The 21,527-nt window shown below is 41.9% G+C and overlaps 1 protein-coding gene across 1 annotated transcript in view; it reads right to left on the bottom strand.

Moving 5' to 3' along the window:
• Positions 1-21,496, bottom strand: part of LOC144439946 (uncharacterized) — a 41,060-nt gene extending 19,564 nt beyond the window's left edge. The window contains exons 1-10 of the mRNA XM_078129180.1: positions 11,932-21,496; positions 10,263-11,444; positions 9,762-9,983; positions 8,425-9,111; positions 6,566-6,877; positions 4,147-6,028; positions 3,137-3,284; positions 2,499-2,628; positions 1,167-1,685; positions 286-454 (exon numbers count right to left, since the gene is read on the bottom strand). Coding sequence (XP_077985306.1) covers positions 286-454; positions 1,167-1,685; positions 2,499-2,628; positions 3,137-3,284; positions 4,147-6,028; positions 6,566-6,877; positions 8,425-9,111; positions 9,762-9,983; positions 10,263-11,444; positions 11,932-21,496 — 14,816 coding nt within the window. The remainder of the gene's footprint in view (positions 1-285; positions 455-1,166; positions 1,686-2,498; positions 2,629-3,136; positions 3,285-4,146; positions 6,029-6,565; positions 6,878-8,424; positions 9,112-9,761; positions 9,984-10,262; positions 11,445-11,931) is intronic.
• Positions 21,497-21,527: the final 31 nt, after the last annotated feature.

The following is a 21,527-nucleotide window of genomic DNA, read 5'->3' as shown; positions in this document are numbered from 1 at the left end:
AATACAATTTGTCATGTCGTAATCACAGAACTGTAAATGTGGTGGTATTTGTGGTTGTCCAAATTACTTGTCGTAATCACGGAACTGTAAGTATGGTGGTATACACATGGTTGTCCAACTTACTTGTCGTAATCAGAGAACTGTAAGTATGATGGTAAATATGGTTGTCCAAATTACTTGTCATAATCACAGAACTGTAAATACGGTGGTATTTGTGGTTGTCCAAATTACCTGTCCTAATCACAGAACTGTAAGTATGGTGGTATATATGGTTGTCCAACTTACCTGTCGTAATCACAGAACTGTAAGTATGGTGGTATTTGTGGTGGTGCTCCAAGACTACGGTATTTGGGTTTCCACATCTTCATAGGATATATACCAGCATTACGTGGTCTCCACACTATGACAGCTACAATCACCATCAATATACAAGCAGCAAGGAAAGCTAACATTCCTGTTTAGAAAAGAAAATATCAAATACAAGTTCAAAACAAACAAAATACAGTATAAAATGGGAATTAAATTTTTTTTCCTTGATCAGATTTTAATCTAACCAAGTATATAAATATTTAAGGATAATATTCTACTTATCTGTAGCTGTTTTTGTGATCATTTTGTGTTTTCTTTTGGAATGACGTAGAGCAAGAATTCAACCACAAATGTGTCCATGTAAACCTAGCTCTACAATAAAGGATTTTAAGTCTCCTTGCAGATCTTGCGAGATATGCAAATATATCAAACATGTCATCATGGTCAAGCTTTCGCCGTGGCCATGTGTGATGATGTTGAAAACAATAGTGTTGCCAAGTGTTTGACACTTTCAGCTTGACCACCCACCAACCCCAAGTGGTTACTATGGATGTAATGGCTCACACAGGATCTCGTGAGATCTGCCGCAAGACAGAAAACGGCTTATTGGGAACCTGTTAGGATAGAGGTTTCAATGTGAATGCTTTAATCCTATGTTCTTATTGATGCAGCAATACAAATGGATTGTATGCTCACAAGTGATTCTGAGGAAGTGTAAAGGATCAATGTGCTTTTATAGATCCATGCCTGGGGTAATAATTGTAAGGTGCGTTTAAGCACAGAGTGGGGAAAGCACTATATAAAACTAACGTCATCAATTTCCTTTTACTGCATAACATGTATTTGTTGTAACTCACCGATGATAAGACCCCAGTCTGGCTCTTCATTAGGGGTATCTTGTTTATTAACGCCACTGTCTACTAAATTAATTGGAGACGATGGCTGCATTCTTGTTTGACTATCATCACAAGATGACCCAGTCGGTTCTACCGTGACTATCACCTCTCTATCTGGCTCCTGGCTATCAGCAAACACATATTTACCAGCCTCCGTGAAGACATGTGCAAAATTCCAGATCGTAAGATTGGTTTCTTCAACAAGGAATTTGAGTTCCGTGAAAGCTCCGTAGTCAAAGGATGGGTTAGAGTTGAATAAATGATCTTTGACATAAATAGGGAAGTTACTGAGACTTCTATCTGGTTCATTGATGTAGACACGGAAGACGACCATATCTTCAATCTCTAGGCATATGAGTGGGTTTGGTATGTAGGGTACATCAACATTAGTTAAACTACTATTGGTTGGTACTACAGTAGTCATTAGCAGTCGTCTTCTTAAATTAAAAACACCAGCATTGCCACTTGCAGTTATAGGGACTGTAAAACACAATATACACTAGAAGTTATACCATGCACGAGACAGGTTCAACAAAAAAATATGGAATGTATACCCTGGTTGCTGTACGTCATGTCACGACAATGTGCGTCACAAGGGCCCCTTAGGTCACTAGTATTTTCCTATTGGGGAATAATATTTAATTACACTTAAATCAAGAGACCTGAAATAAAATGTTGTATGGCGACACAAAAATCTTACAACAGTGCTACATTTTATCATATGGCTCCACAAAAATCTTACTAAGACTGCTACATTTTATCACATGGCTCCACAAAAATCTTACTAAGACTGTTACATTTTATCATATGGCTCCACAAAAATCTTACTAAGACTGTTACATTTTATCATATGGCACCACAAAAATCTTACTAAGACTGTTACATTTTATTGCATGGCACCACAAAAATCTTACTAAGATTGTTACATTTTATCATATGGCTCCATAAATATCTTACTAAGACTGCTACATTTTATCATATGGCTCCATAAATATCTTACTAAGACTGCTACATTTTATCATATGGCTCCACAAAAATCTTACTAAGACTGTTACATTTTATCATATGGCTCCACAAAAATCTTACTAAGACTGTTACATTTTATCATATGGCTCACATTTAAAGACCATGGTTACAATCCCACATTCTTGTGCCCCTTTCAATATCGCTGTACAAATGTATGACTATGAGAGTCTTAACACAAACAAGCCAACTCTTCAGTACTTTGTTGTTTTGTGACACTTATCCAGTTTTAACCTGAATAAAATGATCTAATAAATAATTGAGACTTACATTGGACCAGTGATGTCTGAGATGGATCTGTAATGATATGTCCCTGTACTTCTCCGGGAGTAAAACTGACAATATGGGTTGTCTTAGTACCTGATGTGTGTTGACTGGGACCAACTGTGTTTGGAACAGTCTATGTGAGGTAAAATAAACACACAGAAAAACAAGTAATGAACCAATCAAGTAACAAGACCACGTAATCATTAATTTGACCAAGCATGCAATTAGTCAATAAATTAATCATCAACAAATAATGTAATACATTAAATACCAAATTAGGTGGTCAGATATTTATTGATACATGTTGTATGTTCAGTGTTTTTGCTAAGGTTTGGTTGCCCCGGTAACAGAATGTGGGAAAGGGGTAAAAGTTGCATAGTTTCCTAGATACAATCTTTAATAATTTTGTGTAGGAACTGTACCCTGTAAAATGACTGGGGACATCAGTAGAGTTTACCTACTATAAGACCACCCTTAGTAAATACACTGATGTCATAACGTTTGCAAAAGTTCCAGATTTCTCAATGTTTGGCTATTTAGCTTAAGTTGTTGTATGTCATTGAAGGAAGTACTATACACATACACATGTACCGCTGTAGTACTTGTCAAATGGTAAGTTGAACTGATAAGACTAAATATACCTCAGTAGTACTCGTTCCAGTGACTGGATCTTCTGTAACCATTTGTAGCTGAGCTGCTGCATTCAGTGTACCACCAACTGTAGGCTTTGTGTCCAAACAGGCCAAGTCACAGATCTCTTGTGATGATACATATGATGTACACTGGCATCTAAACAGAAATGAGTTACATTGAGTTAGAGCTAAGTTACAGATCTCTTGTGATGGTACATATGATGTACACTGGCATCTTAACAGAAATGAGTTACAATGAGTTAAAACAAAGTTACAGATCTTGTGTGATGATACATCTGATGTACACTGGCATTTAAACAGAAATAAGTTATAGCTAAGTCACAGATATCTTGTACACATACATACATACAATGTACATGCATGCATGCATGCATGCATACATACATACATACATACATACATGCATGCATGCATGCATGCATGCATGCATGCATGCAAGCAAGCATGCATGCATACATACATACATACATACATACATACATACATACATACATACATACATACATACATGCATGTATGATATACAAAAACATCTCACTTGAAACAAGTTTAAGATAAAGCATGGATCTCTTCTTTTGAAAAGCATATAATAAACACGAATATATGAACAAATTGGTGATGTTAAATCTCTCCAAACATCATATAACATATATCATCTCATTGTTCAGCTTTGTTTCCATTTTGGTCAATAACAGACAACAACTTGTGATGCAGTCACACAGCAACTTGTTTTGCAGTCACAGCAACTTGTGATACAAGCACACAACTTGTGATGCTGAGACACAGCAACATATACAAACACAACATTTGATGCAACTGCAGCCACACAATCAGTGATGCAGACACAAAACAACTTGTGATGCAGCTGCAGCCACACAATTTGTGATGCAGACACAAAACAACTTGTGATGCAGCTGCAGCCACACAAGAACAGCCTATGTTTGAGAAGACACACTCAAGAATAGATATCAGCATTAATGAACACCACATTAACTTACCTTCCAAGCCCAACATTGAAACTACCGCCAGTTACACCGCAGGCATTAGTACAGTCATAGTTGTTGGGATCCACACACATTCTGGCACTAGCAGAGCGTGCCTGAGTAAGGTCACACCTAGTATCTACCAATTGTTGGCAGTCACTAGCAGAATTGCCATCACTTTGTTTGGAATCAATTTCATCATAATACAAATAGCCAGACTGACATACACAGGCACCATTAGAAGTTTGGAATGCTCTGTTTTTACCAACACAAGCACATATACTACTGCCTGGGGTAGCAATAGCTGAACTACCACACGGTCTACAAGCTTTTTGTCCTAGTAATTCATTGTAGGTGTTTTCAGGACAATCAGAGCAATCACTATCAGCCTTGGCTTTGAGTATCTGTCCATACTTTCCAGGTGGGCAGGGTGTAGGACTTCCAGATCCAAGTGGACAGTAGTAACCAACAGGACAAGGATAATCTCTGGGATCACCAGTACCTTCTGGACAGTAGTATCCCTCTGGACATAGTGCACATTCATACCGTTCAGTATGGTTGCCATAGGTACCAGCAGGACAAATATCACAAGATGAAATAACATCAACTCGTAAGGTTTGGTGGTGTAATGCCATATAGCCTAGAGGACATTCAATTGGAACTTCACTGCCAACTGGACAGTATTTGGGATAGAAACACCTGGTATAACTACTTGAACCAAGTGGGCAGTAATAACCACCAGGACAATCTGGAGGAACACCGGTTACACCTTCACAATAGGCTCCAGGACGACAGACCACTTCAAATGAGGCACCTTCTGGACATTCATATGTTGGTCTACATGGGATACCATAGACATTAATGGTATCATTAGGACAATAGTAGCCAGCAGCACATAATGGACAATCCTCGTTACTTACTCTACCTGTGGTTGGACTCATACGGCCACCTGTACAGGGTTCTGGGAAAGGTGTCGCTGCCTCACAGTAATGTCCAACTGGACAGGGATTCTGTGTGTAGGTTACCAGGCCTGTATCATTACACCAATAACCAGGTTGACAAGGATAACAATCACCATTGCTAGCCGCACCTGGGTCATCTCTATAAGTATAGAAATGACACTCTGTAGGCTCTGTTCCTTCTTCACAATAATAACCAACAGGACAGTTATAGGCTGTGGGGTCCCCTTCGATGCAATGGCTTCCAGCGGGACAAGGTGCACAATCAGATAATTGGCTACCTCCAACTGTTGTACGGAGAGTATGATTGGGACAAGCTACCGGGTCGTCTATACCTTCTGGACAGTAATGACCAGATGGACATGGTCCTGCACACACAGTACCTGGATCACATGGGTCTTGATCTGGATTACCAGATGGTGGATCACCTGCTGGTGTATAGTCTTCACTTCCTGCTAAGCAAAAGTAACCAGCTGCACATGGACCGGCAATGTAGCCACCTCTGCAATATAACCCCGAAAGACACTCCTGGCATTCGAAATCAGCTTTCAATCCTGTTGTGTTGTCATACGTAAATGTACCATTAGGGCAAGGTATTGGATACATTGTGCCTTCTGGACAGTAATGATAAGGTGGACACAACACTGGGTCTGGATTTAATGCACTCCGACAGTAATAACCAGCTTCACAAGGAATACAGCTACTCTTACCCTCATTGGGTTGGTAGGTACCAGTTTCACATGGATATGGCTCAGCTGTTCCTTCTAGACAATAATGGCCTCTTGGACATTTCAAATCAGCTGGTGTCGCTGATGTAGTGGAGTGGTTTGATGGACAATAGAACCCAGCATCACATAAACCAGTAGCTTCAGTTTTACCATATCCGGAACAATAATATCCACCTGGACAAGGCTCACAATCATTGATCCCAGTTGCACCTGAAAAAAAGAAAGTTAGCTGTATTAATACAAAAAATGATATTATTGCAGCCATGTATTATTGTGACATTGAAGGAAATAAATGTACAAAACCAACATATTAAAGCAACTGAGTTTATGATACCATACATTTAATGCTGTAAGGCCTCAACCAAACATTTAAAGAGAATGTACTGTTATTCAATTTGTTTAGTAAACCCAAGAAAGTGCTAAAACAGCATGTTGAGGCACCTGGGTGTCTATATGTCTATGGTCTATGATATTACAGAATGATGTAAGGCTAAAACCAAATGCAGAGACAATGTTACACTGTTCTCCAGTTTGCTTTGTTCACCAAAATGAAGGGCAAAATAGCATATTCAAGCAGTGGAGTACCTATGTCGTTTTGTATGATAGCACAGCTGTAGGGCCTCAAGTAAATATTGCACGACAATTTCTGTTGCAGTGAATATTACAACTGACTTATTTTTTTATTTTTTTCATTGAATTGGTGATGAATAAGCACTAATTTTATAGATTCAACTTTTATCAACTTACCTGTTGTATTTCTGATAGTTCCTGGATGGCATTGTTCTGGTGCTGGAGTACCTTCATCACAGTAATGTCCTACAGGACATATGCCATTATTAGGGTAGTCTACAGTAGGTGTAGGAACTGAACTCTTGGCTCCACCTTCACAATAATAGCCTGCAGTGCATGGACCTGATGGATAACTATTACCAACACCAGAGCAGTATCTGCCAGGACTGCAATCTGCACATTGATCCTCTGAACTGAGTTGAGTTACATTGTTAAAGGTGCCTTCAGGGCATGGTACTGGACTAGCAATGCCTTCTACACAGTAGTGGCCTGTAAGATAATGTATTGCATTGATAAATTGTCAGATATGACTTTCAAAACCTCTCACTAAGATATAGGATTCCATATGATAAGTCTCGGACACATTTCCTTTTGTTAAAAACCTTCATTAAAGTTAGCTTTTTTCATAAGATTATCTTAAGTTGTACAAAACAAGCCATTGAGAATGACATAGTCCCCGCTATGATTGGGTTTTAAGGAATTAGCACTACTCTGATCACGCAACAACACTTGTGAACCTAAATCAAACAGACTTAGATATGTTGTGTCTGCTTGTCGGACATGGAACATGCCTACAACAATAAAGGATTGGTCGGGTATGGGGGATCATATCAATATGAAAATGGATATGCAAATGTATGTCATACAACACTGTCCTAATACCAACTCTGAATGAGATCTGTTCAAGCATGTCTGAGTTGGCTTTGGACATGGAAAATTCACAAACAAAATGGCTGCCAGTCAGCCATATTGGATCGTATCATGACGAAAATGGATATGCACATGTATGTCATAGAACACTGTCCTAATACCAACTTCGAATGAGATCTGTTCAAGCATGTCTGAGTTATGGCTTTGGACATGGAAAATTTGCAAACAAAATGGCTGCCAGGCAGCCATATTGGATCGTATCACAATGAAAATGGATATGCACATGTATGTCATAGAACACTGTCCTAATACCAACTTTGAATGAGATCTGTTCAAGCATGTCTGAGTTATGGCTTTGGACATGGGAAATTTGCAAACAAAATGGCTGCCAGGCAGCCATATTGGATCGTATCACAATGAAAATGGATATGCACATGTATGTCATAGAACACTGTCCTAATACTAACTTTGAATGAGATCTGTTCAAGCATGTCTAAGTTATGGCTTTGGACATGAAAATTCACAAACAAAATGGCTGCCAGGTGGCCATATTGGATCGTATCATGACAACAATGAATATGCACATATATGCCATAGAACACTGTCCTAATACCAACTCTGAATGAGATCTGTGTGAGCATGTCTGAGTTATGGCTTTAGACAGGGAAAATTCGCAAACAAAATGGCTGCTAGGCGGCCATATTGGATCGTATCATAAAACAAACTGACGTGCATATGTATGCCATAGCATGTTGCCCCTGTACCAAGTTTGAAAAAAATCGGTACAGGCATCTCCAAGAAACGGCTGCGGACGGACGGATGGACGGACGGACGGACGGACGGACAGACGGAACCCAATCCATAAGTCCCCGTTCCGGACTTCGTCCGCGGGGACTAATTACGACTGCACCATATATTAAAGTATATGACTATAAACACTGGAATTATCAACATAAATTAAAACTCTTTTATAATAATCACTTCAAAATTTGTTCTGCTTCTGTGCAGTATTAACATTTGCCTTTGATGAAAGACAAATATTATGTGTTCATTGTGTTTGAATACATTAATCCTGTTATAGATTTTTAGATTGCCTGACTTACACAGTTTAGGGGTTATTATGTTTATTATGTTCAACATAAAAATACTAGATTACAGAAACTCACCTGACATACAAGGTTCAGGGGTTGTCATGTTCATTACATTGCACATAAAACCATCAGGACACACTGTACAGTTGCCTTGGCCTTCATTTGGATTGTAAGTACCAACAGGACAGCCTAGATGGAAGATGGCACCAGCTGGGCAATAGTAACCAGCAGGACATATATAGCCCATAGTTGGATCAGTTGGTGTAGGAGTGGTACTACCACCAGTACATACATAGCCTGGATAACATAATGGTGCATCATCTACTTTGACAAAACCTTGTATATTACAGTATCTACCAGGTCTACAATCCTCACAGTCTTCAGGTGCAGTCACTTTAGTGTTAACAGAGAATGTACCAACTGGACAGGGTTCTGGATACACTGTACCATTTGTACAATAATACCCACGTGGACAGATATCATTACCAGTAAAAGAGGAGTTATTTAATGGATCAACTCCTTCATCAAAGGGAGTAGGTGTGGAGGCACCTCCTGTACAGTAGTAGCCTGCATAACATTCCTCTGTAGGTTCTATTAATGCTGGTGTCTCACAGTAATATCCAGCTGTACATGACGTACAATTATCAATATGCCATAGATAGAAATCAGCACCGTATGTACCAGCAGGACAGGCTTTAGCATCACCAATAGCTGTACCAGGTGGGCAGTAGTAGCCTTGTGGACATGGATTTGATATAGTACCTGTAAGAAAACAGTCACAAATACAGATTAGATGCAGAACCTAAGCCAAAATGTAAATGCTTAATCTGCATATAAACAGGGGTCGCATTATGATGGCACTCATTATGCTAGATGACTTTGTAAAATGCTCACGGTGCTCATAGAGCACCTATGAAACAGCCATTTAGAGAGTATTACAGATTTTTTATGTCCTAATGTTGGCCATGGGCAATTATTATGAATGTACAGGAAAGAAATAGTTGCATTTTGGGGACTGTATTTGTGAAGATATTGGCTTAATACACATTGGGAAGTGTCGAGAGACGAGCCGGGATTGAAACAAATACAGATTAGATGCAGAACCTAAAGCAAACATTTACAAACATGTAGTAGACACATAGCTGACAAGATCCTGCTGCTTTTTGTGAAGAAAGAGGTATCCATGTATGCATCACTGCAACATTCTTGTCCATGCAGTGACATAACAACATTCAAGTAGCTGCCCCTAAATGTTTGTACATTGCCAGCTTGACCGTGATGCAAACTACAGTGATTTTCAAACCTGTATCTTAAAGGTGTCTTGGACGAGGAACAGGAAAATGATATACCAGATGTCCCACAATGAAGTAAATTTCGTCTCGTATAAATTAAATATAGTGTATAATTCTTACCATTAAGAGGATCACAGTAGAATCCTGCAGGACACTGTCCACACTCACTCTGTCCACTGTGAGGTTGAAATGTTCCGTTAGTACAGGTCAAAGGTTCCCAGGATCCACGTGGACAGTAGAAACCAGATGGACAGAGATTATCAACAGGTGCTTTAGAAGTTTGACCACCTGGACAGTAGTATCCTGGATCACAGTCATTGTCTGGAGCAGTGTTACCAAAACCTAGAAAACAAAATACAAGATTGCAGATTTGGATGAATCACAAACTTAAAAAAAAATACATTCACATTCTAGGGAACTGTTGTCAGCTCAATGCTGCTTCTAGTCTATGCTATGTGAACATCTTTCCATCATTTAATGATGAAAATGTTATTTCACATGTACTAAAGACAAAACTGGTCAAAACAATTACAGAATTGACATGGGTTGCGAGACTGCTAGCACTAAATACAACATTGACATAAAGGTCAATGAATACTGCCTATTGACATATGAACTCACCTTCACAATATTTACCAGGTGTACACTCAATGCAGTCTGTCACATTCTCATTACCATATACTCCACTGTATGAACCAGGTGGACATTTCTCGGGTACATCTGTCCCAATGGGACAATAATGTCCAGGTATACACACATGCTGGTCAGGACTGGAGCTTGTGTCATTACAGTAATATCCGGCATAACAATCACCAGTTGGGTAGGCCAATCCGGGTGTTTGACAATACATTCCTGGGGTACAAGGTGTTGGGTTATCAGATCCGATAGGACAATAATAGCCTGGTGGACACAATCCGCCCACACTGAGAATAAAGCCTGGACAAACACAGTCATACAATGGATGGCAGGTATCATTTGGATACACGTAACTTACAGGAGTTGGTAACGGTGCTATTTCACCAACATCAAATGGTCGATTCATGTCAGAGCCACCTGAGCAATAGAAGCCTGCATCACAGAGTCCTGATGGGTAGACCAGACCACTGCCTTCACAGTATAAACCAGGTGGACACAGCTGACAACTAGTATCATTATGTTGACCTGTAGCATTATTATATGTACCTTCTGGACATGGGTATTGGTCAGCATATTCAGTTCCATCTGGACAATAGTGACCAGCTGGGCAATCAATGGGAGTAACTGTCATATTGACGCAATACTTGCCAGATGGACATGTCTCACATTGGTCTCTCCCTTCCTGCAAGGAGAAAGTACCTGGAAGACATGGCTGTGGATGTGTAGAACCCTTTGGACATTCAAACCCTGCTGGACACAATCCACCTTCTCCTGTATAGTCATTATTGTCGGGTGCTGACACATTAACACCATGAACACAGTAGTAGCCAGCATCACAATCATCACTTACTACATCTAGTCCTGGTATTGCGCAGTAACTACCACCACTACATTCAGTACATTGATCTGATCTAGCAAGACCTTCGATTGGTCCAAACGTACCAGGTGGACAGGGTTCTAAGTCATAGGCTGTACCAGGTGGACAATAATATCCAGCTTCACATGCTATTGGATAGTCTCCTCGTATGCAGTAGTAGCCTTCGGGACATTCCAAGCATTCAGCAGCATTGGTTACGTTCATGTATGTTCCATTAGAACACGGGATAGGGATCTCAGTACCAATGGGACAGTAATGTCCAATTGGACAAACATCACCTGTAGATCCATCTGTAAAGTGGAACAAACATGTGATTGTGTCAGTTGCTCTCTCAACCTTTTTTTGATGATTGTAAGAATTCCAAATGTAATGACCTGTCACCTATCTTAGTTAATTAAATAATAATTAGGAAAAACATTGACATTTTATGTATGAAGACTGTATATGATAAATAACAAAATACAATGAGTTACAGGCTGTTCAGTTTCAACATTGTATCAGTAATTTTGACCAGTTCAGCAGAAATGCTTCCACAGTGACTCTAACACATATCTTGATAGAGAAAATGTTATGCACCCAATTTCCATTAAGTCATTTTGTCTGTGAAATAAAGTTATTGTCTTGTTTTGTTAACTGAACAGGTATACCGTGTTACATGCAAAATTTGAATTCAGAAAATCTTTCACTTTCATGCAAAATTTGAATTCAGGAAACCAACCAAATGCTGAATATCATGCAAAAAAGTGAAAAGGTCGTAACATTTTGAACTAAACTAACCAGTAGGAGAAGGGTCATAAGCAGCTCCACTGCAATAAAATCCTTCATCACAGAGTCCAGTAATATTGGCCTGTCCTGATGTCAAACAGTAGGATCCTCCATCACATGGTATGCAATCATTTGATTGATCTTGACCTTTTAATGGTTGATAATATCCTCTGTCACAGTCCACAGGTGTTGGTGTACCTTCTGGACAGTATGTTCCAAAAGGACAGAGATAACCATACACTTCAGCAGTTGGGTTGGAACTTGTAGCACCAAGTTCACAATAATGTCCTGCAACACACTCATCATGGGGTTGGGTTAATCCAATAGTAGGACAATAATATCCAGGATCACATAAAGTACATTCTGCCTCTGCTTTCAGACCTGTTGTGTTACCGTAACGACCTGCAGGGCAATGAACACCAGCAACTGAGCCAATTTCACAGTACCGACCAAGTGGGCATATGTTGCCTGTAGCACCATCTGTTGGAGCGGATGTTTCAGCACGTTCAGCACAGTAGTATCCAGCAAGACACTCACCAGTAGGTTCTGTTAAACCAGCAGCATCACAGTAATAGCCTCCTGTACAATTGGTACATTCACTCTGACTTGCAAGGTTTGTCATGTTACTGAAGGTGCCAACTTCACATTTGTTCTGTTCTGCATACTCAGTACCTTGGGGACAGTAATGCCCAGGTATACAATCCATGGGTACAATAATTCCTGTCACGTTCCCAAACTCGTAAGGATCACAATAAAATCCAGTTGGACATGGCTGACATGTCGCTTCTCTATCTTCAGGCTGGAATTCACCACGTGGACAGATCAATGGGTCAGCACTTCCCTGGGGGCAGTAGAAACCTTGGGGACACTCGTACAGTGTTGGTGTCTTGGTACTCTGTCCAGCTGGACAATAATATCCAGGATCACATGGGCCTGTTGGTTCTGACAGATGTTCACCTTCACAATACATGCCAGGTGTGCATGACAAGCAATTTGCTAGCTCTGTGTTGCGTGTGGTATTAGAGTAAGTACCATTTGGGCAGGCTGTCGGTACAGCAGTTCCTAGCTCACAATAATGACCAACTGGACATTCAGTGGTTGGAGGGTCTGGTCTGCTGTTTCCTCCTGGGCAATAGTAGCCTGCAGTGCATTCAGCTGTAGGTAGACTCAATTCATAATCCTCACAATACCATCCTGGAGTACAGTCTAATGCATGGGTTGATGCCTCTGGACAGAAATAACCTGGTGGACATCGGTTTCCAGTGTAGTCCACATTAGGACATGTACACATAGATAGATCTGTTGCATTACCTAGTGGCAGTGGTTTAGCATTCCAGGATCCACCAGTACAGAACCAACCAGCACTGCAATTGCCACTGGGCTCAAATAACCCTTCTCCCTCACAATACTGACCGGCAGGACAAAGTTCACATGATGTACTATTCTGTTGATTGTCTAAACTATTGTAGGTACCCTCAGGACATGGATATTCTTCCCCATATTCTGTGCCACGGGGACAGTAGTGTCCTACTGGGCATGGATAGCTGTAAGGGTCACTGGTATTGCCACTGCAATAGAAGCCTGCTGGGCACTGACCACAACCACTTTGTTGAGGTATATTTGTGTATGAACCTGCTGGGCATGGAATAGGTGTTGGTGTATTACTTGGGCAGTATGAACCAGCTGGACAAACACCACCAACACCTTTGTGGCCATCTGAGTCTGTGGGAGTATTGGTATCCACACCTAATTCACAGTAATGACCAGCTGAACATGGCCCATCAGTTGTTGGTGATCCTGGTGTACTGCAATATCTTCCACCAGTGCATGGTGTACAATCTGGTTCTTGAATGAGTCCTTTTGTAGCTCCATATGTGCCAGTAGGGCATGGTTGATAGTCATAGCCTGTACCTTCTGGACAGTAGTATCCTTGTGGGCAAGGTGTTGCTCGGTCTCCATAGATGCAATAGTATCCCTCAGGACATATGTCACATGCTGCAGCACCGGTGTGATTCATGAATGTACCATTTCCACATGAGGTTGGCCAAGGTGATCCCTCTTCACAATAATGTCCATCCCAACATATATCTCCAGTATTACCATCTAATGGAGCACTTGTATTGGCACCTCTTATACAGTAGAAACCCTCCTGACAAGGTCCAGTGACGTTAGTTTGTCCAGCAGATTCACAATAGTATCCAGCTGAACAGGGTGTACAATCATTAATATCACCCATTCCATCAGTATACAGGAAAGTACCAGCAGGGCATGGATTTGGATAATCAGTGCCATTTGGACAATAGTAGCCTGCAAAACAAACATCTCCATAAGTTTGAAGTACTGGTGCAGGGTCTTCAGCTCCACTGGTACAGTAGAATCCTGCCCAGCAAAGTCCCGATTCTTTGGTAAGTCCACTTTGTCCACAGTAATAACCAGGTGTACAATCACTGCACTCTGAGTCACTTTGTAAACCAAGCTGATTGCTAAATGTACCAATGGGACAACCAACTCCAGTAATACTGCCCGATTCACAGTATTTTCCAGCTGGACATATGTTGCCAGTGGTACCATCACTAGGAGTGGAATTATAGGCACTTCGTGTACAATAATAGCCTGGTGAACATTCCCCATTTGGTTCTATGTTGCCTTCTCCTTGACAATACATTCCAGGTTCACATGGTGTACATTGATTAGATGAAGACAGACCAGTAACATTACTATAGGTACCTTCTGGGCACAGATACTCTGTTTCATGCCGGGTTCCTTCTTCACAATAAGAACCTTCGGGACAAATAGTTGGTACAGACACACCTCTGTAACTTCTGTACCTGCCACTGAAGTTACCGGCTAATGTCATGTTTTCAGCATCTAGATCTTCATAGTCGCCAAATGCTTTACAGTAAAAACCTTGTGGACATTTATCACAGGTTGATCTCTTCCAATGTGGTTGGTAGTAACCACTTGGACATCCAGTCTGGTTCCAACTACCTTCTACACAAAAGTGTCCGGGACTACAGGCTAGATCTGTGGGTTGAGATGTATCCTGGCCACCAGGACAGTAATACCCAGCTTCACAAGGTCCATTAGGAGTTGCTAGTCGATACTCTTCACAGTAGTACCCTGGCGTGCATGCTTCACAATCAGTAATGTTGACATTTCCATCTCTTCCTGAATATGTACCAGGTATACAAGGTTCTTCTACTGCAGTCCCTTCTGGGCAATAGTACCCAGGACTACACTGGATGGGATCAGATACAACGGAACTTCCATTACAGAAAAATCCAGCCAGACAGGGTCCACTTGGAGTATCTAATCCACTTAGTCCACAATATTGACCAGCTGGACATGGTGTTGGCTGGTCTGACCCCTCTGGACAGTAGGTGCCAGGACTACAAATGCCACCCGTCTCATTTAGAGAATATATAGGACAGTCAGAAACTGAGTAGGAATCAGATGTGTTAACATATGGATGAGGTTTACTTGTATATGCACCACGACTACAGAACCAACCAGGTGCACAGTCCCCAGATGGTACATCCAATCCATCACCTTCACAGTATTTCCCTGCTGGACATGGAAGACAGTCATATGCATTATTAGCAACACTTCTGTTGTTGTATGTTCCAGCTGGACAGGCATACTGAGCGGGATATTCAGTTGACTGCAAGCAATAAAAGCCCTTCCAACAAGGTGTATCTAGATAAGTTGTAGAGTTAGCCAGGCAGTAGTATCCAGCAGGACAAGCTGTACATTCTGCTTGAATTATGAGATCATTATATGTGCCTGGTGGACAACCAATTGGATAACCTGTACCCTCCGGACAGAAAGTACCCTCCAGGCACGGTCCTCCAAATCCTGTATTGTTGTTATATGGTGCAGGGGTATCCACTCCTAGCTCGCAGTAAAATCCTTCTGAACAAGGCCCTGTCACATTGATAGATGCAACTTCATTACAGTAGTGCCCTGGATCACACTGGGTACACTCACTAGCAGCTTCCAACATTTCAACAGGTCCATATGTTCCCAATGGACATGACTCCCATCCAAAACCAGTCCCTACTGGACAATAATGTCCCTTTGGACACGGGTCCACTCTGTCTTTATTCACACAATAATATCTTGATGGACAGATATCACATGCACTGGCTCTTGTATGATTCATGTAGTAACCATCATTGCAAGGACTTGGAAGGCTGCTGCCTTCTTCACAGTAAGATCCTGGTGGACATTCATCTCCAGTTATGCCATCCAATGGTGTCGATGTATTAGCACCACTTACACAATAATAGCCTTCAGAACACATCGCAGTGACATTTGTTTGGCCTTTCAGTTCACAATAGTATCCACCACTGCAATCTATACAATCTGACAGTTCATCTTGACCATCATATGGTAAGAATGTGCCTATTGGACACTCTACAGGATCAGATGTGCCTTCTGGACAGTAGTAGCCAGCAGGACATGTATCACCATAGATTTCACCAGTTGGATTGGGATCAATGGCTCCTAGAGTACAATAATATTTGGCTAAACATGGATCACTTGGTTCTGTCAAACCTTCTGTTTGGCAGTAAAATCCTGGTGTACATTGTTCACACTCTGTAACATTTTCAAGTCCAGTGGTATTGCTAAAGGTACCAACAGGGCATTTGGTACCTTGGTCTGATCCTTTTGGACAGTAATAACCAGGTAGGCACTCATACCCAGTCACTCCATCTGTAGGTCGAGAATTATTAGCAGCTGATACACAGACAAAGCCTGCATCACAAAAGTCGGCATATTCTACCAATCCTTGTCCATCACAGTATGTTCCACCGGGACATGGCTGGCACTGAGCATGTCTTTCTAAGTTTGTACTGTTGCTATAGTAACCCTCTAAGCATGGATATTGATGTTCGCTTTCAGTTCCACTTGGGCAGTAATATCCAGCTACACAATCAACAGGTATGACAACACCATGGCTTGGAACACCATACAGGGTAGCAGCTTCCACAGCATCACAGTAGTAACCAGCAGGACAAACTTTGCATGTTGGCTGTTGTATTTCATCTTGATACTCTCCTGATGAGCAAGGTACAGGCAATGGACTACCTATTGGACAGTAATGACCTATAGTACAATTGTACTCTGATGGAGTAGGTGAACTTTGACCAGCTGGACAATAATAACCTGCTGCACAGTCATCGGTAGGTTCTGTATTACTGTTCCCTTCACAGTATTTCCCTGCTGTACAATCGATACAGTCACTCAGTTGGATATTGCGAGATGTATTGGAGAATCTACCTGCAGGACATGCTGTTGGTGTAACTGATCCAGTTTCACAGTAGGAACCTGGTGGACATGAACCATATGCTGGATCTGGTTCTGATTCCCCTCCATCACAAAAGTATCCAGGATCACACAGTCCATTTGGTTCAAATCGTCCATATTCTCTACAATACCATCCTTCCGTACACTCCACTGGATAGGGTGATCCACTTGGACAGTACGTACCTGGCCAACATTTACCACCTGTGTAGTTGACCAATGGACATGTACATTCTGAAATATCACTGGCATTACTGAATGGTAAAGGTTTGTCCATGTAAGAGCCTCCAGTGCAGTACCAGCCTTCACTGCAGTTACCAGTTGGCAATTCTAAACCATCAGCTTCACAATATTCACCAGGTGGACAGGACAAACAGTCATCTAAACTATCACTGCCATTGACTGGATTGTACGTACCCATGGGACATGGATACTCCATGTCGTATGTTGTACCAGGTGGACAATAGTATCCAGTTGGACAAATTGTTTCAGTGTAAGTGGTGGCATTCTCCATACAATAATAACCAGCAGGACACTGTTGACAAACTGACTGGCCTGGTAACTCATTGTAAGATCCTTTAGCACAGCCAATCGGGTCAGGAGATCCCTTTGGACAATAACTTCCTGGTGGACATATATCTCCATCTCCTGTATGTCCTCCATTTGGCTCAGCCATGTTGACACCATACCGACAGTAGTAGCCAGCAGTACATTCACCTGTAACATTTGCACTTCCTGGTAATTCACAGTACATGCCTCCATCACATTGCAGACACTGACTCTCTTCATAGATACCATATATCGGGTTGTATGTTCCAGAGGGACACAATCTGAGGTCAGCACCTGTTTTAGCAGGACAATAGTACCCTGGTGGACAGGCGTCTGCTTTGTCACGATTCACACAGTAATAACCTTCTGGGCAGTCATAGCATGCTGATGCCATTGTGTGATTCATAAAAGTACCATTTGGACAGAATGTGTGACCAGGTGATCCTTCTTCACAGTAAGAACCAGCTGGGCATATGTCACCAGTGACACCATCTCTTGGAGCTGGTGAACTAGCTCCACCAGTACAGTAAAATCCTTCATAGCAAAATCCTGATTCGGCAGAGAGACCAGTTCCATTACAGAATTTGCCTGGTGAGCACTGAAGACAATCTGATTCATTAGTCCTTAGAGTATATGGTTGATAGGTACCTGAATCACAATCTATTGGGTCTGGACTTCCTTCTGGACAATAATAACCTGAAGGGCATATATCACCATATGATTCATTCGAAGGATTTGGATCAATGGCTCTCAGTTGGCAGTAATAGCCGGCTAAACATGAACCATTAGGCTCAGTGAGACCAGACTGCATACAATACTTCCCAGGATAACAGTCAGTACAATCCGCTTCACTTGGAAGTTTATCTCTATCACCAAATGTACCCTTTGGACATGGAGTATACCATTCAGAGCCGGCTTCACAGAAGGTTCCTTGAGGACAGGGTCCACCTGTAACATTTGCTGGATCTGGTGTAGGTGTGGATGCATACAGTACACAATAGTAGCCAGCTGTGCACACATCAGTTGGTTGTGTTATATTTTCAGCTTCACAATAGTGTCCAGCTGGACATGCTCTACATTCAGCCTCACTTTCAAGATTGGTGGTATTACTGTAAGTACCTACAGGGCATGGGAACTGACGTGCTGTCTGTGTACCATTCAAACAGTAGAAGCCTGCAGGACAATCCTTTGGAGTTACTACACCATGAGAAGCTTCTCCCACGCCACTCTGTTCCTCTTCAATAGCTTCATTTTGATCACAATACATTCCAGCTGGACATTCAATACACTCTCCTTGACCAGTCAGTGGTTGGTAGTAACCAGACAAACATGGGGTTTCATCAGGACTTCCAACAGGACATTCATGTCCAGCCAAACATTCATTTCCAACTGGTTGAGCAGCTGTTGATCCTTCAGGACAGAACCAGCCTTCATCGCAATCACCATTCGGCAAGTCTCTACCCCAACCTGTACAATACATACCAGCAGTGCATGGTATGCAGTCATTCTTGTAATGATTACTAAAGCTATCACTGAAAGTTCCAGGTTCACATGCTGTAGGATATGCACTTCCTTCAGGACAGTAATGACCTTTGGGACAAATGTCACCTGTTGTTTCATTAACTGGATTTGGTAGGATGGTGCTACCATTACAGTAATATCCACTCATACAGAGTCCACTTTCTGTTTCTAATTCATCTACTAGACAGTAATATCCCGGTGTACATGGTACTGGAGATGATGCCCCTGGTGGACAGAATGTACCAGCCTCACACATACCACCAGTGCTTTGGGCCGGACAGTGACAATCCTCTCCTGTATCATTGCCTAATGTTGTTGGTTTGTCCTTCCAAGCACCCAAAGTACAGTACCATCCCGGTGCACAATAGCTCGCAGGTAATGACATTCCTCGGTATGGGCAGAACATTCCTGGAGGGCAAAGTTCACAGTCATCAACATTTTCACCTTTGGTTCTGTTGTTATATGTGCCATTGTTACAAGGATTTTGTTCAGCAAATTCGGTGTTCTGTGGACAGAAATGACCAGATGGACATTCTGTGATGTTAACACTTCCTTCTTCACAATAATATCCAGCAGGGCAATCAAGGCAGGCATCCTGTGCTTCTATTGGGTTATACTCACCAGCAACACACAAAATGGGCATACTGCTCCCTGATTCACAGAAGGAGCCAGCTGGACAGGGTCCACCTGCAGCAGATGTCTGACTTGGGTGTGAACTGTTCGATCCTAGAGTACAATAAAATCCAGGATCACATGGACCAGTGGGAAAGTCTAGTCCAGGTACATCACAATAATAACCTTCTAGACACTGCATACATTCACTTTCACTTGTTATTCCAGTCCTATTGTTAAATGTTGATGGAGGGCAAGGCTCTGGATCCCCTGTTGCTTGTTCACAGAAATAACCAGCTGGACAGATATCGGCATCACCACTTGACAACAAACCAGGAGTTGGCGAGTCTGAACCACTTTTGCAGTAATATCCAGGATCACAGGGCCCAGTAACGGACGTAGCGTTCAACTGACTACAGTAGTATCCTGCTAGACAAAGAGAACACTGCGTCACATTAGCTAGACCTGTCTGTGAACTGAATGTACCTAGTGGGCACGACTGCCAAATATGGCCAGTACCTTCGGGACAGAAGAATCCAGCAGGACAGTCTTCAGGGTTCGATCCAGTGATGCAGTAATGTCCTGGTGTACACTGTAGACATTCTTCATTCAATGTGGTGTCTGTATATGTACCTGGCTCACATGGAATTGGTTGGTTGGCTCCTGTTGGACAGTAATGACCAACTGGACACACATCACCAGTGAAACCATCAGTTGGTGTTGGCGTGGAAGAATTACCACTACAGTAGTATCTAGCACTACAGTTACCAGCAGTAACATCCATTCCATACTGCAGACAATATTCACCAGGTGTACAACTGAGGCATTCATCTTCTGATCTTAAACCTTCTGTGGGATTGTAAGTACCAGGTGGACATAGTGAGGTAGCATTAGATCCAGCTGGGCAGTAGGCTCCTCTTGAACAAATATCTCCAGTAATACCATCTGTTGGTGTAGATATAGAAGCCCCACTTGTACAATAATACCCTGCCGTACATTCCCCAGTAGGTGCTGACAATCCTTCCTGTCCACAATAATAACCACCAGAACATGGAGTACAGTCAGAAGCAGCAGTTAGATGAGTCAAGTCACTGTATGTACCGTTAGGACAACCATATTGGATGGCATACTGCGTTCCAGATGGACAGTAGTGTCCAGTTGGACATGGTTGTGGATTCTGTACACCATGGGAACAGAAAGTATCATTCTGCAACGTGGCATCACAGTAGTAACCAGCTGTACATACTTTGCAGGTTGCTTTACCCCATTCATTCTGATATTCACCTGCTGGACATGATGTTTCTTCTACACTTCCACTTTCACAGTAATGTCCTGGTGAACATCTGTACTCATCAGGACGGCTCACATTTTGACCACCTGGACAATAGAATCCTGGATCACACATAGCTGTTGGTTCTGATAAACCAATACCACCGCAGTAATAGCCAGGTGAACATGGATTGCAGTCTCCAAAGATTGCATTGCCTGTAGCATTTGTAAAGTAACCAGCTGGGCAGCCAATAGGATCTGCTGTACCTTCTGGGCAATAAAATCCTGCAGGACAGATATCTCCAGTTACGCCATCCATTGGATCCTGTACCTCTGCACCACTAGTGCAG

This window comes from Glandiceps talaboti, chromosome 9 (assembly GCF_964340395.1).
Source record: "Glandiceps talaboti chromosome 9, keGlaTala1.1, whole genome shotgun sequence".
Taxonomy (NCBI): domain Eukaryota; kingdom Metazoa; phylum Hemichordata; class Enteropneusta; family Spengelidae; genus Glandiceps; species Glandiceps talaboti.
The sequence above is the reverse complement of the archived record's forward strand: the minus strand, read 5'-3'. Positions and strand labels throughout refer to the sequence as shown.